The following is a 20,846-nucleotide window of genomic DNA, read 5'->3' as shown; positions in this document are numbered from 1 at the left end:
CGGAAATATTTTACTTGGAGAACTGTGTCATAAAGAAATACTGAAGATAATAAGGAATGGCTAGAGTTGTTACTGGTTGCATTACTAAGAAAGAAAAACTTTAAGTGAGGCATCCTTACTGGGTCTATGAACTTCATGCGTTCTGGGTTTTTTTTTGTAATTTATTTTTTTATGGACAGACAATCCATTCAATCCTTATCTGAGATCACAAAGTTTCATTCGAGGAATGTCGAAAACTCTATATTTCATGAGATTGAAATATCACTTTTCCTGTTAAAACGTATCCACACTAGCCTTGGTACTAATATTAGTATCATGCCATACTAAATATTTCGGAGGGATAATGTATTTGCATTACCATGCAGTCATTCATGTTAAATTTATGAAAAAAAAATTTCCGTTTTCTAGAAGACCAGCACTTATCGTTTGCTGCTGTTTATAAACTTCATCCCATAAGATGAGGTGAACTCAGCTCAAATATGTTACTCTATAGTTTAAAAAAAAACGCAACTATTCATAGAAATAATAAAAAATTAGAAGTATTCTTCAACTAAATTTTCATGTCGGTTTATTCAATATAGCCGAAGAGATAAAATGCTGTAATGCCGTTTTATTCTATAAAATAGAATGGTCGACTCTCTATTCTTAATGTTTTGGAAATCGGTGGGTAGCTGGTCTCCATTTGCGTTCATCGGAGCAGTTGACTATATTCCTTACCGGCATATACAGGCAAAAGATAAAAACTGTGAAAGACAACCGCTGTGCTTCTGTGTGTTCTACGGTCAATTTTCTCGACTTCCAGAATTAAAATGCCAAGTTTCATTTTCGGAAGAAAAAATACAACTCAATTGCAAAGATCGACTAATTCTGGAAGCAGTAGAAAACAAACGTTTAAGAAACGTTCCTGTAATCGGTGACTGGAACATAAGAACAGAAGAGAATAGAACCTATAAGTCCTTTTGCTTATCTAGTATGAGATTTTCATCAGAATATAGGCGAGACCCCTCCATTCAATAAATTAACTTTCCAAAGTGCCAAAAGAACTTTAAACATCAAAACTGTACCTTCGTATCCATACAGAAATGAATCACTGAAAGTCAGGATATAAATGATTATTTTATACCAAGGAAGCAAACATACATTGAACCTTTCCAAATTCTAAATGGAAATCTTCATCATGAGTCGCCTTCGAAAGATGAGAAAAAAGTTATTATTTATCATTATACACTTATGTGGACATCAAAATAAAAAGGAAACTAAAAACTGATAAAATAATGAATGTTTAACATCCTTTTTTCATATAGAAAACGGACATGGTGTTGCCAACATGATAGAGTTAACAAGTAGTGCTGGTTTTTCCATACGATGGAAATATCAGTTACCAGCAGCGCATGTTCAAATAAATCGCGCCTTCTTTTTTTTTTTTTTTTTTTTTAATCTGGATGATACCTTGAACAAATATTTTCTACTCAAACTACAGTAGTCAAGTTCATATTTACTTCAAGAGCGATTTTTTTTCAAGGATAAATCGCATTAAAGTCACGAACGAAGGAAGAAATGAGCCTCTATAAAGAACGATTTTTCAACGTAGTGTGGTGAGAAGTTCGATTGAGTTTCGTGGAATGAGTTCCCCAGATATTACGAATTTAATGCTATCGGAAAGCCTACAGTACAGACCAGCTTAGCGGAAACACTGTGGGTGGTAAAGAATATCGCGCATTCAATGCCAGGAACGGTTATTGATTTCTCATAGATATTCGCCGACGCATCTTTCTCTCTTCCAGCAGAATTCCTAACTAGACAACGCACGAAAGTAAGAGTTGTGGACAGCATAGATCTGCCAGTAACGCTTCTACTTCCATATTTTCTTTTATAGGAGGATCAAGTGAAGCACAATAAAGGAATTTGCAAAACTCGTTCTTCTTGCTACACCTACTGTTGTGTATTCCTTTTATAAATATTTCTCTACGTAGAATTCAGATTACTAACAGTATTTAATGTTGAATGAGTATATTAATTAACAGATTTGAAAACTTGACTCCCATTAAGGTAGAGAGAAAATTCGGCGAAGGGAGGAATTTGCTTGCAAGTGAACGTTCGAATGAACTAAAAGGGTTAATGACTTGCGGCACACAAAACAAGATTTGTGAACTACATATTGGGTTTCAGGCAACGTCAGAGAAACTATTTTAATGAAAAGCAAAGCAAGTCTATATGACGTAGATGAAAAAAAAGTTCCAGAAAGAAGATTCATACATTCAATAATTCAATGAATTCTAGTGTTTTTGCTTTCCTGGGATTCTTGATTATTCGAAAGACAGTGAGAAAGTCAGATGAACAAACACAGATAAAAGTAATTACTTTTTTGACAAACATGTAAGCAATAACATTTATACTCGTGTTTGGTTCTTTTTAATATAGCGTAGAATTAACCAATATATCTTTTTATTATTCTCTTGTTCACACCAGTAGAGTCACAGAACCAATAACGAATTAATGTCATGTGTGCTCTAGAAGTTGACAAGTGCTGATGTTTGTTGATCCTTCTGGAACAGCTGGAAGCTACAGATCTCCGATGAAACTTAACCAAGGAAACTGTCTCAGAAAATGGACGAAGATGGAAAGGAAGAGAGGTTCGGCGAGTTCGAAGTTTTACTATAAGAGGATGTTTGGCATCTGTCTCTTGAGTTTTACCCGTTTAGAGAAAAGTCTAGAAATGATACTGGGACAGTGTTCATGGAAGGGTCTGAAAAATAAGCATAAGGTAGAAGCAGAAACTCGTTCTTGAAATGGCAGCTAGAGTGACTGAGTATGAGAATGGTCATCGGTGAGCCAAACCCACTTCTGTGGGACAAGGAATTCCACTTCTGGAGAGGTGTATGTGTGTGTTGGGGGGGGGGACCTCTGTATTGGCTACAAGTAAAACTTCAGATTGAGTAATAATTCTTATTCTTAACAAAAGAAGTGTTTGTTTAGTCTCAGTTTGCTGGCTGTGGGTGGTCAAATGGTAGAAGCCTCGCCCTTCGATCACTCCAGGTTCTCATCCTATTGTGACATGGTTGTTTGTGAATGCTTTTAGGTTTAGATACTTTTCATTACCCGGTGTGAGACTCCCAACCTACGTACTGGATGTCTTGAACAAACACACGGTTTCTACAGCAAATCTGCTGATAATCTAACTCAATCTCGCTAATGCTATTAAAATGTATTGAATGTTTTGTTTAAAACTAATACAAAATGTTACTCAACACACAGAATAAAAACAGATTCGTAATTATCATTATCCATTTCGGTAAATGAAAGCGCAAGAGTTCTGTATTTCAACCAATCATTAAAAATAAAAAAAAAATAACAGTAATATTTCCTCCTCTCTCTCTCTCTCGGAGAGATTTTTTCTTCAAGCACGCAGTTTACAAGAACACTTACGAAGCCAGTTGTTACTTCTTAAAATCTTCCTCTTAATGATAAATTAATAGCACGGCGAAAATTTCTTAAACCTTTAAACTGGACTGTAGTCGATTATGAACGAAAGAACAACTCTGCTATTACAAAGATACGTTGGTTAGACATACTTCTAATTTTTTTTAGGAAATGACAACGTAAACGAAATTATTAATTATAAAAACTTTAATAACTACCTATATTTCGGATTTGTTACATTGCCATCTTCAGGGATCACAAAACAATGATATGTGCACGCAAGCACTCACACTAAACAAACGAGGTTGAAGAAAGTCTCATGGTGCACGGGACTGCCCAAAATTTTGGGAAGCTTACATTCTACGTACGTCAGCCCAACTGCCAATACAACCCAATTTAGCCCGCTAGGGGGCATCTTTAGGACTCTAGGACCAACGTCAGTTGACTTTCTTCAGCCTCATTTGCTTCGTGCGAGTGCTTGCGTGCGCATATCATTGTTTTGTGATCCTTGAAGATGACAATATAACATAGCCGAAATACAGGTAGTTATTAAAGTTTTTATAATTAATAATTTCGTTTACGTTGTCGTTTCCTACAAAATTAGAAGTATGGTATTACAAAGAATCCTGCAGTAGATTATTCCATTGATTTGATCATTTCTATCCAAATTACAATGAATGCACAAAATAAGATATTTCAGTAATACTTTGAATATGAGAATTGCAAAATATAAAACTATGCACAGCTAAAACAAACTATCCAACATCATATAGTTGTTTGTGTTTTCAGTCCTGTTTTATTTATCAAATCAAGCAAGTTTGAGGAAAAGTATATTGACAATATTAAGAAACCAATCTGATTGCTGCAGGAACTATACGTGTCTCCATATATGGCATTTTAGACTCAAATCTTTTCACGCTATAAAGAGAAATGCGAACATTTCACAAGATGGGAACTCATTTATCCCTCCATTGCAAAGTAATTTTGTTGCATTCCGAAATTAGTAAACATCGCCTTACTGTTCTACACCACTTAAATCTCTGTGTGAAGGTTAATACTCAGACGATAGATCACCTCGTCAATGAAAGACAAATATTTGATTAAGGATTTGTTCAAACATCATTAATTGAAGCTACGGCCCTCTAATAGCGGCGTTAATGACATCTGAATTATCGGCCTATTAAGACTGCGTTCGCCTTCTCTTCTCTACACACTGATTGGAAAACTAATTTAACAACGCAGGTGCATGAAATACAGTGAGACTTAAGTGAAATATAGCAGTATAGATGTGAGACTGACATGTCCGTCCACTTTCCACTTTCACGCTATTACAATATTTAAACTTTCGGGGAAGTGAACCAATCATTCCTTCAAGAAACAAGCAATAGTTACATGCTATAAGGACATAACAGCTGCAAACATTTCCATATCTTAATCACAGAAATCCATTTATGAAATAATATAACTATCATTCAGTACTCCATAGTTATGCATTAATACAACAAAACCAATATTTGGCGAAATATTGGTTTGAATCACAGAAGACTACGAGGCGGGCATGTATGTACTTGTCTATTAATGGCCTATTCTCTGGCCGGTTTTTAGAAGGAAAACATAAGTTGCCTGAAGGTATCCATCAAAATTACATATTGAGGCTATGTAATTCCAATCTAATCTAATCTAATGATGCCATCATAGTAACAGGAAGAACAAATGCAATTCTATCAGGTTCGTTTGTTTCAAGTAGGAAAATTCATGCCACCAATGGATGAGTCTGGACAACTCGCCTTCAGTTGAAAAGCCCTTATAAAAATTCCTTAACTACTAGATGGTATTCGAAAGCAGATAAATTATTTTCATCGTTCACAGTGAGACCACTTCCAGTTTACTGTAGATCGGAAGTAGTTTGAAAAGCATCCATATTTTGTCACTAAGAGCATCCTATACTGCTTTATCCTGAGCATACCCATGGTACGGATGTAATATAAGTTTTCGCTTTTTCAAAAGTGGAATTTTCAAAATAAAAAGTTGTTCTTCAACCTATATCACGGAGGTACTTGAATGCTTGCAAACGCATTTGTTATATTTTTCTGTAAAATTGTTCTAGTGTCAGACTCTTCATTATACATTGGAAGTCTTATTCTATTGGTGCGTGCCCTTCCTACTCTAATCGGCAAGCATCACTCTTCTTTTAGATATCAGAAGAGATCTCCATGTGTAGCACAATTTCTTAATTATTGATTCAAGCTACAAATGGAGTAAAGCAGTTGGTTACTAATTATATGGAATCTCACTCAATTCTAAATCTCTTTACTTGTTTCATCTTATTTATTGAGAGAAATCGGAAGAAACAAGTTAATTAGGGTCTACATCTTCCTAATTAGGTTCTACACACACACACACACACACACACCGTATCTTAACCATTGCAAATCCAACCAAATATTAATTAGATGTGCCTGTTAAGTTATCGGTTTTTTCCAGTCTCAAAGCCTGCTTTATTTATCATAAATACGGAGAGTTCGTTTACTCTTGACAAACCTTTAATGAACTCCTTAATATCAATTACATACTTAAATACACGTCCATTTGGTCACGTATTTTATAATCTATTAATATAAAACGGGAACAAATCAGTCATTCATATCAGGTTTATAGTTTTCACTCCGAGTTCGATATTCTTGAGGAAGTTTCGAAAGAGCAGAACAGAATGCCTTAGAATTAAGTGATAACGTTCTGAAAATGTTATCTTTCTAAATAAGCAAGTGAAGATATTTTTACATAACTCCCACATACGAGAAGTTCTTTCGGAATCTAATCTAATGATGCCATCATAGTAACAGGAAAATAACAACGACTACCAATATCGTATGAAGTTGATGCGCAGAAAGTTTGACGTTTCTAGGATTTTCTCTTTCTCAGAAATTACAAAGATTAATTCACCTCCATTCTAATTGTTACAACAGGAAGATATAAAAAATCTTAACTGCGTTCTTTATTGGTGACCTCAATGAAAAAAAACAGTAGTCATCGCCTAAATACAGGTAACGAGTCTCCATTGCTCAGGTCATATCCATGATTTACTTTGGAAAGAAAGGTCTAGGATGAAAAGAACAAACAAAATCTTTTATCAGAGCTCTTCTAAAGGTGGGTTTTTCTATAGGAAAGCAGAATTTATCTTCTCCCCTACTCTCCCTCCAAACCACAGCCAAACCGGACGTAGAGATGAACACATGCAACTTAGATATATCCGATACAAATAACCGTTCTATCATAAGCAGTAATTTCCGAAACATCCAAGTTACTTGGCAATGAACCCAACGCGAAAGGGAAGGTGGGACAGGATGGAATGGGATCTGCGCACAGTTTTTATGAGTGAAACTTCCGCATTTATCGAAAAATAGAGAATAGTTTGTTACAGAATGATAACGTTGACCTTACTCAATTACATAGCTGCTCGTGTGAGTGAGCGCGTGTGTGGGGGGGGGGGAGGGAAACATCTGAAATCTGTCAATCTTTACTGAGCGCTTCATTGCTATCTCTATTAGGTAGTGCAGTTTATGAGTGAAATAACAACCACTATGATTCATAGTTTTTCAGCTGAAAGTAATTTGCTTTTTTTATTTATTCACAAACAACCCTTGTAATGTACAAATCACCGTAAGCACATCTGAAGCAAACTTTTCGGGTTCTATTCTCCACCCCGTTTTACAGTAAGAGAGAAGGATAATCCGAGTCAGTTCAATCTTGTTGAAAGAAGACAAAAAATGAATGTCCCTTTTTTTGAAGGAACATTAATTCTACAACGTTTGGGTTTCTTGCAGAAATGAAATATGTCCTCATGTTTCTGGAGGGGTCTCGATAAGTTTTTTTAACATTCCCAATCCTCTTCAACACAAAGGAATTGGGCTGATTAACAAGTGGTGTTCTACTCGTATACTCCACTCTACCACAGAGACGTGCAGTTTTGGCTCAATATTTTTAACCGATGTTTCCACGGTAATTAGAAAATGCGACCCGGTTCCTCAAAAGTGGTGAAAGCCTTTGCTTCGTTTAGCGTTCATCCAGCTTATATCTCATTGCACCAACTACAAATTCTGTTAATTTTCATCTCTTATACTGAAGCATTGTAACTAATACGCAGACATCTTTTAAATATGCATGTTCAGGGAATGAGTCAGTTCGGTCACTTAGTAGCTGGGTTTGGATGGCAGTCATCAATTCAATTTATTTGGAGTAGTTAAAACAATGAAGGCCATTCATTATGGAAAACACTATGCCGATATCTCATCTAATATTTCTATGCTCTAAAAGAGCCTTTGAAAAGTTAAGACATTATTTATCATGGTTTCAAATTTTCCTCAAAAAAAAAAGAAAAAAAATGAAACGAGAAAACTCATCAGAAGTAAACGCAAAGCACAAGATTCACTAGACCAGGAAGAGCGATAATAAAACTGTTTACTTTGATTCAATTCAACCTGATCATCACTAGCAAGGCTCTTATTTCCATCCGATTTTCTTTTACATAATTAGGTTGATTAACTTGCAAATTGGAATTTTTCTTTAATGAACCTTAATTTGTTAATGAGATGGTTAATCGAGCTTCCAATGTCTTCCATATCTCTCAACGATCCGTCTGTTTTGCAGGAGGAAAAACTCGCGTTTCCGGTAAAAAAAAATCCTTCCATTTCCTCATGCGACTTACACTCAGTTTAAAAGTAAAGGTCACTCGAGTCCTGAAATATTTGAATCCCGGCTTTTACCTCCTAACAGCATTCTCGTCACCGACTGTGCTACGGAGACGCTTGGGAATTGGAACTTCAATTTCGAATGTTCGTTTTTGCTAACCTTGAATGTTTGTTTTATTTTTGTAGTCACAGATGTTTCGAAACATTTCTTTGCTCGTTCTTCCTTCTCGTAGCAGCTGTAGTTCAGCGACTACGTTGACGATAGCTTAAGAATGATCACATTAAGCTGGGTCTGCCATTTGAAAATTCCAAAATATACATAAATATAATAATCATACAAATGACTATTTCCTTCATTAAAAAATAAAAGGCAACTTTTGAATTGTATTTTCTTTAATAAAAATAAAGTTCTGATAACTGTCTTAAAACTGCGCAGAAACAATCTTCAACGGAGAATTTCAAAGATTTATTAAAACACTAATCATATTCTTTATAAAATACGGAAGCCTATACGTAACACATTTTCCATATTAGTTAAATAATTACCCTATTAATAAAGTTTAATTAATTTAATTTAAAGAAATTTGTATTAAACATTAATATTAGTTTATATTACGATTAACCCCTAAGTAATTCCTGACCAAGGAATTTTTCCTCGTTGATTTCAGCTTTTAAAAGAAATTAATATCATGAAAGAAAACAAGATGCTCACATTAAATGATGTTCCTCACAGTTAAATCTCTTTAGAATATCTCAATAACACTGCGCGCTGCATTCAGCATTGATAAAGGTAAGATAAATTCTATCACTGACCTGAATGTGCTGCAGGGATGGATAATCCAGTGTCCCGCAGCCTTCTGTCTGATCCTTTCCTTCATCAAAGCCTTTTTACTGCCAAACAACTTCATTGCCAGCTTGTTATCCGAAGGCTGAAATAACGCTTCCAGCTGATTGCGCATGAACGATGCTTTAGCTTCGGCAATCCCGGGTCCGATCTCTTCTTTTGGAGTACCGTACAGACTAACATCGTCTTTTTCCCCGGATCCATCCTTACCTCCAGATCCGGGTTTGCCGTCCTTAAAGTTCATCTCGTGCGAGATATAGTCGTTGATGAGATCCTCATCGTTGGCCGTCACCAGCGAGTCGGTGCACGTGTTAGTGTTGTCGATACTGATCTTGATCGAGTCCTGGCGGTTGAGGCTGCGCGGAGAGCGGATCTCCTCCTCCGATGGCGTGCCGTAGCTGACTCGTCCATTTGCCAGCCGGAGGCTCGGCACGCGCTGGGACCGTCGACCTTTGGTGTTGGCGTTGGAATCCATGTCCAGCGGTTCCGAGCCCCTATAGGCGGAGATAAAATTGTCAGCCAATGGAAATATTTCTAAACTACGTACACATAGATGTATATAAAAAGATATATACGCTGACAAAAGCATGTATAGCAAAATATAGCAAGTGCAAGCAGTTATGAAAGAAGCTGATAAAGAAAATTACATGCACTACTATCAGGGAAGGAAGAGGAGCAGAGAAAATAGGATGCGAAAAGAAAACAGAATGTAATGGCATTCCATTTTAATCGCACTGATGGGAGTCGCACAGTGAAGAACATGTCGAAAGCAACTTCTGTTTTTATGATGCTTTTCTCTTAATCAGTTTATTCTCTCTCTCTCTCTCTCTCAACCTGTTCTTCTCATTACGAGTACTGAAGTGATGCGAGCAATTGTGCCATCTCCTTTGATATCTCACAGAGCAATGTTCTCTTCGCTGTCAAAATCAGGTTTTATTCGTACGAGGTGAGCGTACAATTTTCTTTTAGACACCAAAACTCATCCACGAGTAAAGAAAAAAAAAAGCTAAACGTTTCACACAGTTCTAACATAACGTATTTAATAGTGTTTTTTGTTACGGAAGAGGAGAAAAAAACGACTTGTTCTCGGCAGAATGTTTTCCAGAAGCACAGCAGTCATACGTTTTTGTACCCACAGCTGGGATGGTTTAATTACAGTTCATTAATTCTCTTGGTACTCACTGGTATTTTTGTTACACACTTTTTTCTGTCGTGACGTTGTTTCCATGGTAACCGTACTTGTTCTTCTTTCTCTGTGTAGAATCCATAAGCTGCCTCTTGTGGGTTCTACAGAGAGTAGAATGTCTTTGGGGAATTCCATTATCGCCTTAATGGAATTAGAAATACATATTTACATTACTTTTCTTTCTATTTGATTAATTGTGAATCGCTGTTGATTTCTTCCAACTGGATCTGATCTTGCACATCTGCTATCTTCTAATGTATATTCACTAGTTATTCGACGATTGGCCACTCTCTCTCGTATGAGCGTGCATGCGTGTTTTTTGTTCTTTCTATACTATTTTCCCCCTTAACTCATATTTCAACATAAAACAGTGCAAGACCAACAATTTAGGATCGTAATGTCAAATAATAATATAATCCCTATTTTTTTATTGGAGAATACACTTAAAGGAGCTGAGTGTGGAACCTAGTTTAGCAAGCGTATAATGAGACTGAAAAGTAAATAATTTGAGATTCAGGAATAACATTTACATCATTTGCAGTGAAAAGATGAAAAACTTTAAAAATCCCGTTTCAGAAACTAGTCAAGCAAACTTGCTTTAACTTTTTTTAATTGCTCTTTTGTAGTGTGGATCGTTAGCCAGTTCATTCAGTTAGCTCCGGCACATAAGTAAACATATTAAGGGGAGAAATGCTAGAATCATCATTAAGCATAGGGTTATGTATAAAGTTGAACAGAAACAAAATGCTGATTTCGTATTAGATGTATTATAAAATACATAACATCCATTAGCATTGCTTTGCCACTCGGTCGTCAGCAGATACGCTAACCCTTGTTAGCCAAGGGTTAGCGTATCTACTGTTCAACAACAGGCTACGAGCTCAAGTCCCGCAGTGGGCATCGATGTTTGGAATTGTCTTTCGGTGGGAAATGAATTTTATCGTCTAGTGTGAGGCCACCATCTTTTATTGAAGTTCACATGTGGTTTGTAAAAGTCCAACTAGAGCAGAGTTTCCGAATTATGTAAAAATAAAAATACCAAAAGTTAATGAAAATAGAAAAATCCCTCACTCTACCCACGTACGAATGTACTCTAGGTTGTCAACCTTTTGGTGGCTGGTAACCTATAAAAAAAATTCTCCAGAGATTCTCCGAATGTGCGATTTGATGCCATTTGGGACTGTAAAAATCGTACATAAATATGCAATTCCATGTGCGAAATCTTTTGAAGTGGAACGTATTATTAGCAACAGTTGAGATATTTGACTATTTCAAAGCAATATTAATACAATGACAACAGTATTAATGTGATGTTTTACAGAAACTGCAAAATGATATAAATAACAGCGATGTACATCATTACGATGCTATTAGTTGGCCTTTTTATCTCACTGCATTGTTTTTCTATACATGTGTTATAAAGGATCTGCTTCGAATTATACTAAAAAAATAGCAATAATCGACTTCGACTTTGTTGCACACAGTGGATCGATTCTATTCTGCCCGTATCCATTTTTTCGTCTGGTGACGAATGCTAAGTATGTTATTATCTGAGACATTACTGTGCTGTTTTAAATGCCATTACCGGGTTTAAATGCGTGCTAACCTCACCATGCTTTGTACTCGCTAGTTGATGCTGATGGTGTCAGCTATGCACAAGAAGCGACACCCTGTAAATTATCTGTTATGTCAACTGAAAACCACCTCCTTAAATGGATATCAGACATATTGAACATCATTAGTATTTTTGTAATCATTTTGTGGCATATTATGCACAGGAAATGAAAAGGAATTTCGCTTTAGTTGTTTAGCTATTCATTCTACAGGTGTTCAGTAGACATCCATTGTGATGTGTTTTTCCAATGAAAACTAAGTAACTGGATCGATAATTAAAATTATATTCTGAAATATCTGTGAATGTGCGTATACGGTATTATGACATCTTTTGCGCCACAGACAATTTTAAAACATAGAACATTTTAATAACATAATTATCTTGAAATTGTATGCATGATGTTATAGAAAAAGCATCAAATTGTACAAAAATTTGTAACGTACTCTGGAAATGTATTTTGTCATTCAAAGCAGTTTCTTGAGTGTTTTAGGTGAAAATTAGCAGCAGGATAATGATAAATAAAGTGCGGTATGAATATCATTCTCGGAATATCAAGCTGGCCCAAGTAGCACGGAGTACTTTACTGCCTTGAAACGATAATGCAAGTCGAAATGACCCTATTGGTACGGACATTTTAAGTACTTCATTATGGAGACAACTCATGGAAAAAGTCTATATCCGTATGCCGAGAGTAAACTAAGAGTCGGATAATTCGGAAACGTGATCTTTTTTTCTCTCCCCCCCCCCACACACAGCAGAGAGAGAGTTTCCACTTTGATTTATTAGCTGAAAGAATCTTTTTCTTTTTCAATAAGAAGTTGACTATTTGGTTTAGTCTGATTTTGATATAAAAAATAAGTCTAAAAACATCTTAAACACTAAAATAATTAATCTAATGCTTTCAAGCAAATGATTTTATTCTAATTGTGGATATCTACAAATACACAATATTAAAAAAAATTAAAAAATGTTTCTCAATTTCTCCTGTGCATTTAAGATGATCTTACTTTCTTAATCATTCCCAATGGAGTTTAATGCAAGTTCCTTTCAATCGTGTTTACGACATCGTTGGTAATAATATTGCAATAATAATATTAATCTGAATTTGGAGGAAAAATCTTCTCCACGAATTACACTTATTCCTCGAATTCACACGTAACAGTTACAATACGGAGAAAATTCCATCCGATAAACAAGAACTTATTTGGAGAAATCATCCCTAAGAATTTGGTACCTCGGTGAAAAGCTTATTTTACTGAAATGAATATTATGAAAATGAATATAACATAACCTGTATCGTTCTTATCTTTTCTAAGTGCATTACTTTGATGCCACCTTCGATGCTTAGTAATATCGCAAACGCATTCATCTTTTCGCAACTATTGAAAAATGGCTACTCTTACGTTGCCCTTTGCGATTCAGTGAAGTAAGTTACCGAACTAAGTCGAAACTGTTGACTTAATAATTAATCTTAGCAGGTGCAAAATGCTGCTTGTAATTAACTTAATTAGATAAGTCTCATTAATATTTGTTTATATACTTTTCCTTGTCTTGGATTCCAGTAGCCGAGCTTTCAGACTATCTTACATCAGAATGCCTTGGAAGCTCCGCTTTTCATTTAATTATTCACTCACTCAGCGAGTATGCCAGGGGAGAAAATTGTTCTAACAGAGCGAGCCCTTTGAAGGAAATGCTTGCTACTTCAAATTTTACTCTATTGCTGCCTTGTTTCATCAGAATATCACCGTTTACATTCTATAAAAGATTTTTTCCCTTAATTAATGAACTAATTCAAAGAGATGAGCGAATTTCTTTTACCTTAATATTAAAAACTCTGCTTTCAACACATTTAGGAAGAGGATATTTTGGGTTTAATAACAAACTTCCTGGTTAACTATTCACAAGCGAAAGTAATTTCAGAAGACTTGTTTGTGCTCTGCCGTGTTGAGGCTACTTTTCAACAGTAGACCCCTTTTAGTTTGTCACCGAAACACGCTAAACACCAACTTTATCCTAAGTGACCTCGAAACTTTTAGATGGACTGATCTATATATAGTTTTACTCGATTCAAAGGCCGAGATTTTCGTATGGTCAGCTTTTCAGCCTTTCGACTGAAAAGCTGACCATACAAAACTTAAAACTTGAAAGCTGTACAACTTACAACTGAAATTAAACTATTTTTATTTAACTGTGGCACCTCAAATATTCGGTCTTATACCATTTCGTAATGCGTTACATGCTGCAAATTCTGAAGGACACATTCATTGCAAGCGCATTAGTTTAAATTTACGAATACAGAACTAGGTCGGGATTAATTTTATCAACTAAATTAGTGAAGTGATTTGGAAAAAAAATTAAGAAAGAAGGACCCTCACTTTTAACAATAAAGTACTGTTCTTCAACTCTGAAATTTTTTGTTTCTTTAGATGAGTATACCTCAGTTTTTAGCTTAATATAAACCAAATAGTTATAGTAAGTTTAATAAGTAAATTAAAGTTGGCAAAACAATTATATTCTTGTTTAATCAAATGTAAGTAAATAGAATTTGCTTGCATTTAAGTAAAGGATTAAACAAGAATTCTACAAGTAATTCTTGGCAAGTAAATTCTACTTGCCAGGAATTCTTCGTAATTAGAATTTACAAGGCGAATATAAATCGACATTAAATTTAATAAACCGTACTTATATAATAAAATACGAGATAAAATTGAAATTCATAATGTTTAGAATATATATAATAAAATATTATAAAATAATTGTGCTCGCATTTTTAAATTTCCTAGAAAACAATATGTTTTGCAAGTGTATACCAGGTGAAATAATATTATGGATACTATCGCTAAATGACATTACTACATCGGAGACCATTACGCGCTGAAGCTCTAGTTTTACATAGAAAAGATTTCCCAACATTATTCCAATATTTACGACCTTCCAGAGCATAACATATGAAATGTTATTACAGATCAAGTAATCTTTAATTTTTTTCATAATTTATGAATGCGTATTTCTATAATTTAAACTGACACAACAGTTTCAACATTAATCGTTGCCTCGTAATTTCAAAGATTACTTTTGAATAGGTCTCCTCTCGTGTGTAGTGAAAATGATTGTGTTCTGTATCCAAAGAAACTGAACAGTCTCAATAATAGTTAATCTAAGAAGAGCACGTAGTGTTTTTAAACCGTCTCCATTTTGAGTCCACTAGTGTGGAATTAAAATATTCTATTAAGACGTTAGTCTCTTTATTCATCAACAGTAATTAGTGGATGTGCTCCTTCCAAAACACCTCTAGTAAAGCAGCTCTCAAATAAGATCCTGAAAGTACTACGACAGAAGTTCGACAAGACAAAGTATTTCATTTTACCATGGAATCTAAAACAATAGTTGTTGAACGCTGTTGATGCTATTCAAACTTTCATACGGATAGGAAAAGTTTAGAGTCTTGTCAATTTATAATATTCTAACCATGTAGCCACCAGGTTTTCCTATCATTATTTGATGGGGATTTGTTTGTATAGTGTCGTCGGAAGAATAGAGTTTTCTTTCAGGGGCAGAGAGAATCCAGACAGGAAGCACTATCAATCTAAATTATTTTTTGTAGTTCTCAATTTAGTACTCCAAGAGTCTTCCAGATATTACTTTGTCATTAAAACTATTATGAACTGGTTCCATTCCTATAAAGCCAACAAGATGGGATATGAAAGATATATTTGGTACTGATATTCTATTTTGCACAAAGCGGAATTTATTACACCCTGTAATATCTCACAAAGAATAGTTTAATTCTTATTCCGTCTTCCTTTGCATCTAGTTAAAGAGCCTGTTACAAACAAAACAAATCAATAAAATTAGTTGTTGTTAGACATCACAGTTGATATTATCTTCATAATCTGTTCTGTCAGCGTGTTTGAAGATGGCCTTGTCTGTTTTGCTAAGAAAAACAAAATTTCGAATTCTAGGAGGGAAAGAAAAACAACTATTACCACAGTACGTGTTCAACTCACTTTTACGGGAAATGAATTTTCCAGGTTCCTCGCTTCTGTATTAAAAATGGATTATCGAAAGCCTCATGCTTATTGCTGATCTGAATAGTGTCATGGTTGGAAAAAATAATAACTAATACGTTTACATCGTTAGAAGAATATCAGTGGGAGAAACCATTGAAACTTTTTCTCAAGTTTAATAACGTTATTCCATTTACTTCTTGAGTAAAAATAAAGTTCATTCTTTTCTATGGCATCACCTTTTTTGTTTTACAATTTCTCCATCACTTGAATTGAGTTATCTGTACTCTAATTCCAACAGCAATCAAATGGCTTAAGTAGTATTTGTGAGGTTAAAAATTATATTGCACAAGAAGTCTTTTCTTATTATACCTGAAAAGACATCATACAGAAAAAAAAGGAGGATTTTAGAAAACAAATATGGATATTCCAACAACGCATTCAACAACACTCTCATCCAGAAAAAAGATCCAATGCCGAGAAGTTCAATTTTCGGCAGATGCACTCGTATGTAATTTCGGTTACATTTCCAATTTACTGCTGCTGTTAACTACAAAAAAGCACCAGCATTCGATAAACTATGATTGCAGAACTTTGTTTCCATTGCATGAAATGATAGAAGATCACTATTTAGTTTGCTTCGTAATGCTGGGAAGAATCAACGAGAATGAAAATATTGTAGAATTGAAATAAGTTTTTATCGAGCTTGATAACTAGACTCCAAAAGGGAATACCGAATAAATGATAAGACGCACACACGAGAAAAATAAGCGAACCTCAGTGTACACTAGAAATACTAAAGTAATTTGAATCAATAATGAAATCTGAGTATTATTATCACTATACAAACTAGGGGTTTCTTATAAGATAACTTCCCCTTAATTTAAAGCAATGTGCGATTATATCCTGCATTAAAATAAGAAAAACGCAATTAACATGTTTTGACAAATATATAATGGATTTTTCGTCTTCCAAACATACTTAACAGTAATAAAATCTTATGCTGATACCCAGCACGTTAATGAATCTACAGGCAAAGTTCGAATGGCAACATTAAGGAGTTATTGTCTGCTGGAACGATTTGCAAATACAAAATTAATACGTATGCAATGCATCTTACCAAAATTAAACAACTGGATCATTTCCATAACTTATAAACAATATTTGAATTTGTATTAAGATGCTACTTAGGAAAGAGACCTAACAGTATAGTTTATATTATGGTAACTATATATTTCTTATATTACCTATATAGAGCGTATTGCGAATTTGAATTTCATAGAACAATGCTATAGAACAGCCTTTGCCCTTCAGAAACAATGAATTCATATCACCTGTGTTAAAGATCGTCCTTAAAATGTTTGGAGGAGATGCCTTACTAGATTTTTATTTCTGAATCCTTCATCAGTTTACTATAACGATACCATTACTAAAGTTACATTGAAGAAAAAATTCCATATTTTCGTGTGCTATCAGAACCAGAATTAAGGGTGTGGCTTACCAGAAGATGTTTAGTTGTAAAAACCATAGCAGATCTTCTGACTGCGCCAAAATGACGTCTACGAGACAGGAACATGTACTTTCAATACTCTTCAACTGGAGGTAAGTATTCTAGTTTCATACGAAGGTTGCTGGTTTTTGAATTAATTTTGTTTTTCATTTAAATATTTCATTTAAGAAGGCGTCGATAAACCCATTTCTGAACATAGAACAAATTTATTTAAATAACTGGTTCGGAGTTTTAAAATTTTTTTTAAATTTAAAATTAATGTAAAATTCCAAAAAAGTGTGCCGACTTTATTACACTTTGATAATAATTATTAAGTGTAATAATTATTAATTATTAATAATTATTACACTTTGTTAATAATATCTGGACACCCGATCAGTGGATTACTTTTGCATTAGCTTAATGCATTAATGATTGGCCATCCATGGTGCAAAATGACATTAAAGTGGACATGCAGCTGTTTTGTCAATGAAAAATGTGAATGCAAAATTTTAATTGATATTGTGTTATACATTACAATATCAATTAAACCTGAACTATATGATAATTTGTATTACAGAAACATGAAAATACGAATAACAATTTCATTTCTTTTAAAAGTTGATAAAAAAATCTTTACCATGACTATTTTTTCGTGATCCTTATACCAACAACAGCTGACCAGAAAATAGGTTTCAAAATGTTTCAAGCAGACTACTTCCAGAGATTTTGATAAGGAAATTTATGACTAGTAATTAACAAGGAATTTTTTAAATTAAAATAAAAATTATAAAATAATTTTATAATTTATAATTAATACTTTTAATGAGATAAGTTTTATCAGTTACAAAAATCATTGTATTTTTGTAATGAAAATTATAACGGACTACTCCATACGATATTCGCAGGTCAGAATGAATTACATCATTTCCATTTAAAGTCTTGCTTAGCAAGAATTAAGTTTTGTCCCGAAAAATTTACAAAGTTCGAGATTTAAAAACTGAAAGGTCATCATCATATTTTGAAATGCATATCATGATGACTTTTCGGTTTATCAAGTCCTGCACTAATCACGCATTTCTTTACTTGATCATTAAGTGTACAGTCCATCACACTTTCTTAATTTCGGTTTGTTTTGTTTCAATGTTTAACAGCGTCTGGCTTTTAATTTTTGTTTTCTCATTCCAGTATAAAAAAAAACAACCGCCTATCTATCTACTTTCAGCAATAATGTATTTTCTATTTGATGAAATTTGTCATGAGGAGGAAAGAGACAGAACAACAGAAAATACGTCCAACAGTATTTGTGAGGACTTCGACATAACAAAAAAGGTAAGCAGATCATCGAAATAGGGAGTGTAGCTGACAATTCGAGTTCGATTAATTTTCTTTTCATTCTTCAGCTATTCTGCACAGCGGAAATTAAAAATTGATAGTACAAGTGATTTGCCGCTTACAAAATAAGAAAGAAAGTCTATATTGAAATTAAAAAATGCGTTTAACAAACAATTATTTTCGCAAGATTTCAACGAATATATTAATTGGAAGTAAGTACTTTAAACTTTTATGCGTTTTTCAAGTAAGTACTTGGGAAAAGAAAATGGTAAAGAACACACACTTCTTTTCTTGAATATAATAAGTGTGCTTTCCCCTGGGGTGTACGTCTTACAGTGAACCTGAGTTCGATAATAAAATTCTTTTTGTTGAACAGGTTTACAGAATGTAATAGACAAATCCAATAATCTTAAGCTTCGTCCACTTACTTTCAAATCTTATGAAATAAGTAGCAACTTCTTCATCGACTATCTTTACTTGGCAACAATTTTTAGCTGCAACTTAAGATTTATTTCGTTTACTTTGACCTTGTCCAAACGTTGCGGGGTTCATTGTTTACCGCCGTACTACATCATCCGGTGTAAGTTTCATATTTGTTAATTAGCGAGACCATAAACATTCTAAGGGGATGGTATTACTTTCTTTGTAGTATGCACACTGACGTCGTCGTCGATAATTCATTCTTAGTCTGGAACTTTCTTATTCGACCTGGCACAGCGAAAGCAAAAGTTTATGGCATAGTAGAATATACGCAATTAAACTGAAAGGAATAATTGCTTATATTCGTGCTAATCGATGGTAATAAAAGAATGTCTAGCAAATACCATCTGAGGAATGTTGTCACGAAAATAGAAAATAATGTCTACGAATACCAGGTAAGTACACATTGTATAATGAAAATGCCAAGTGGGGAATGCAGTGGCGTGGAAAGATGGCATGCGTGGAATAACTAATTAGGCGAATTTCTATAGAGAAAGAAAACAGCACGAGGTAGAATAATGGTTAATAGGCCACGAGGTTATAAAAATGCAGATTCAGCAATTTGGTCCAAACCTAATAAAGAATAATTCCACAATAAACCTATTTCTGAGAGCTCCAATACTAAGATATGAAATTAACCTATATTTTCACTCTGAAATAAACATGTTTTTAGGAAATAAAAATCTTTACCATTATTAATATTGCTAGCAATGACAAAATATATATTGTCGAACATGTATGGTATGGTAATTCAATGTTAAATTACCATCACTATTATCCAGATCATGTACACTTGCATATATGATATGGATAACACCCATCAGGCAATTCTATATCATACTTTAAAGACAATTTTTGTCATAGTAGGCAGTGAGTGGATCAGACTTGATTAATCTCCATCTGCCGAGATCATCCAATACTTCTGCTTAATGGAGATGATATCCACAAAAGCAATTTACAAAATTCAGAGAAAAACAATTTCGCCAGACAAATATTCCGGCATAATCTCCACTTTCAAATAATAAAATTTATCAGCATCTCAATTTATGAGAGATAAAACAGACCTTAAATATTCCAGAATAGGGTATGACTAAATGCAATGTGTAGTGTTTATTTGATAAAAAATTCCTAAAACCATCCTTAGCAATAATATGCAAAAAAGTTCTTTAATTTAGCACTTTATGAAAAAAATAGAAACAGAGCGTCGTCTCAAAAAAAATTCTGCGGTATTGTTGTAGCTCTTGGTAAAATTCATCAACATCTACAACGAAGAATGAAGATAAAATATACCTACCTTGGGAAGGAATCAATCCAACTACTATTTATTTATTTTTAATAATTATATGAAACATTCAAAATGAAGGGTAAGATTTTAAAATATCATGGAACGATAGCTTTATCATGTGCAGTTCGTTTTTTTAATTGCTTACTTATTTCCTAACTGTAATTACTGAAGTCCTAGTCTGGCACTGACATCTCGGTTTAGTGCTGCCTAAATATTTCAACGGTATCAACTTTTGTGCTTTAAGTTATTTAATTATGTGCTTTAAGTTTCATACGTAACTTGATAATATACACGCAAATACATTTGAGATAAATGATTGTGCCAAGTCGATTATTTTCGGAGGTTCAAAGGTTGTTACCAAAAAAAAGCTAAAACTTTTATTATCCAATATTGCCTACTAATAAACACAATCAAAGTTAGAGGGAAAAAAGCAACGCTTGTATATATTTTTTAATTTTTCATGTGGTATCGATTAGAACTACAGCAGAAAAGTGTCC

At 34.1% G+C, this 20,846-nt stretch overlaps 1 protein-coding gene across 3 annotated transcripts in view; it reads right to left on the bottom strand.

The window, feature by feature from the left end:
• Ih (hyperpolarization activated cyclic nucleotide gated potassium channel Ih) overlaps positions 1-20,846 on the bottom strand; it is a 485,037-nt gene that overhangs the window by 362,650 nt on the left and 101,541 nt on the right. For all 3 annotated transcript variants that reach the window (XM_090406366.1, XM_090406365.1, XM_090406367.1), the window contains exon 2: positions 8,922-9,446. In XM_090406366.1, the coding sequence (XP_090262492.1) occupies positions 8,922-9,427 (506 nt within the window). In that variant the 5' untranslated portion in view covers positions 9,428-9,446. The remainder of the gene's footprint in view (positions 1-8,921; positions 9,447-20,846) is intronic.

This window comes from Typopeltis vanoorti, chromosome 16 (genome assembly GCF_054136105.1).
Source record: "Typopeltis vanoorti isolate ZY-2024b chromosome 16, IOZ_Tvanoo_1.0, whole genome shotgun sequence".
Classification (NCBI taxonomy): domain Eukaryota; kingdom Metazoa; phylum Arthropoda; class Arachnida; order Uropygi; family Thelyphonidae; genus Typopeltis; species Typopeltis vanoorti.
Note: the sequence above shows the minus strand (reverse complement) of the source record. Positions and strands in the feature narration are given on the sequence as shown.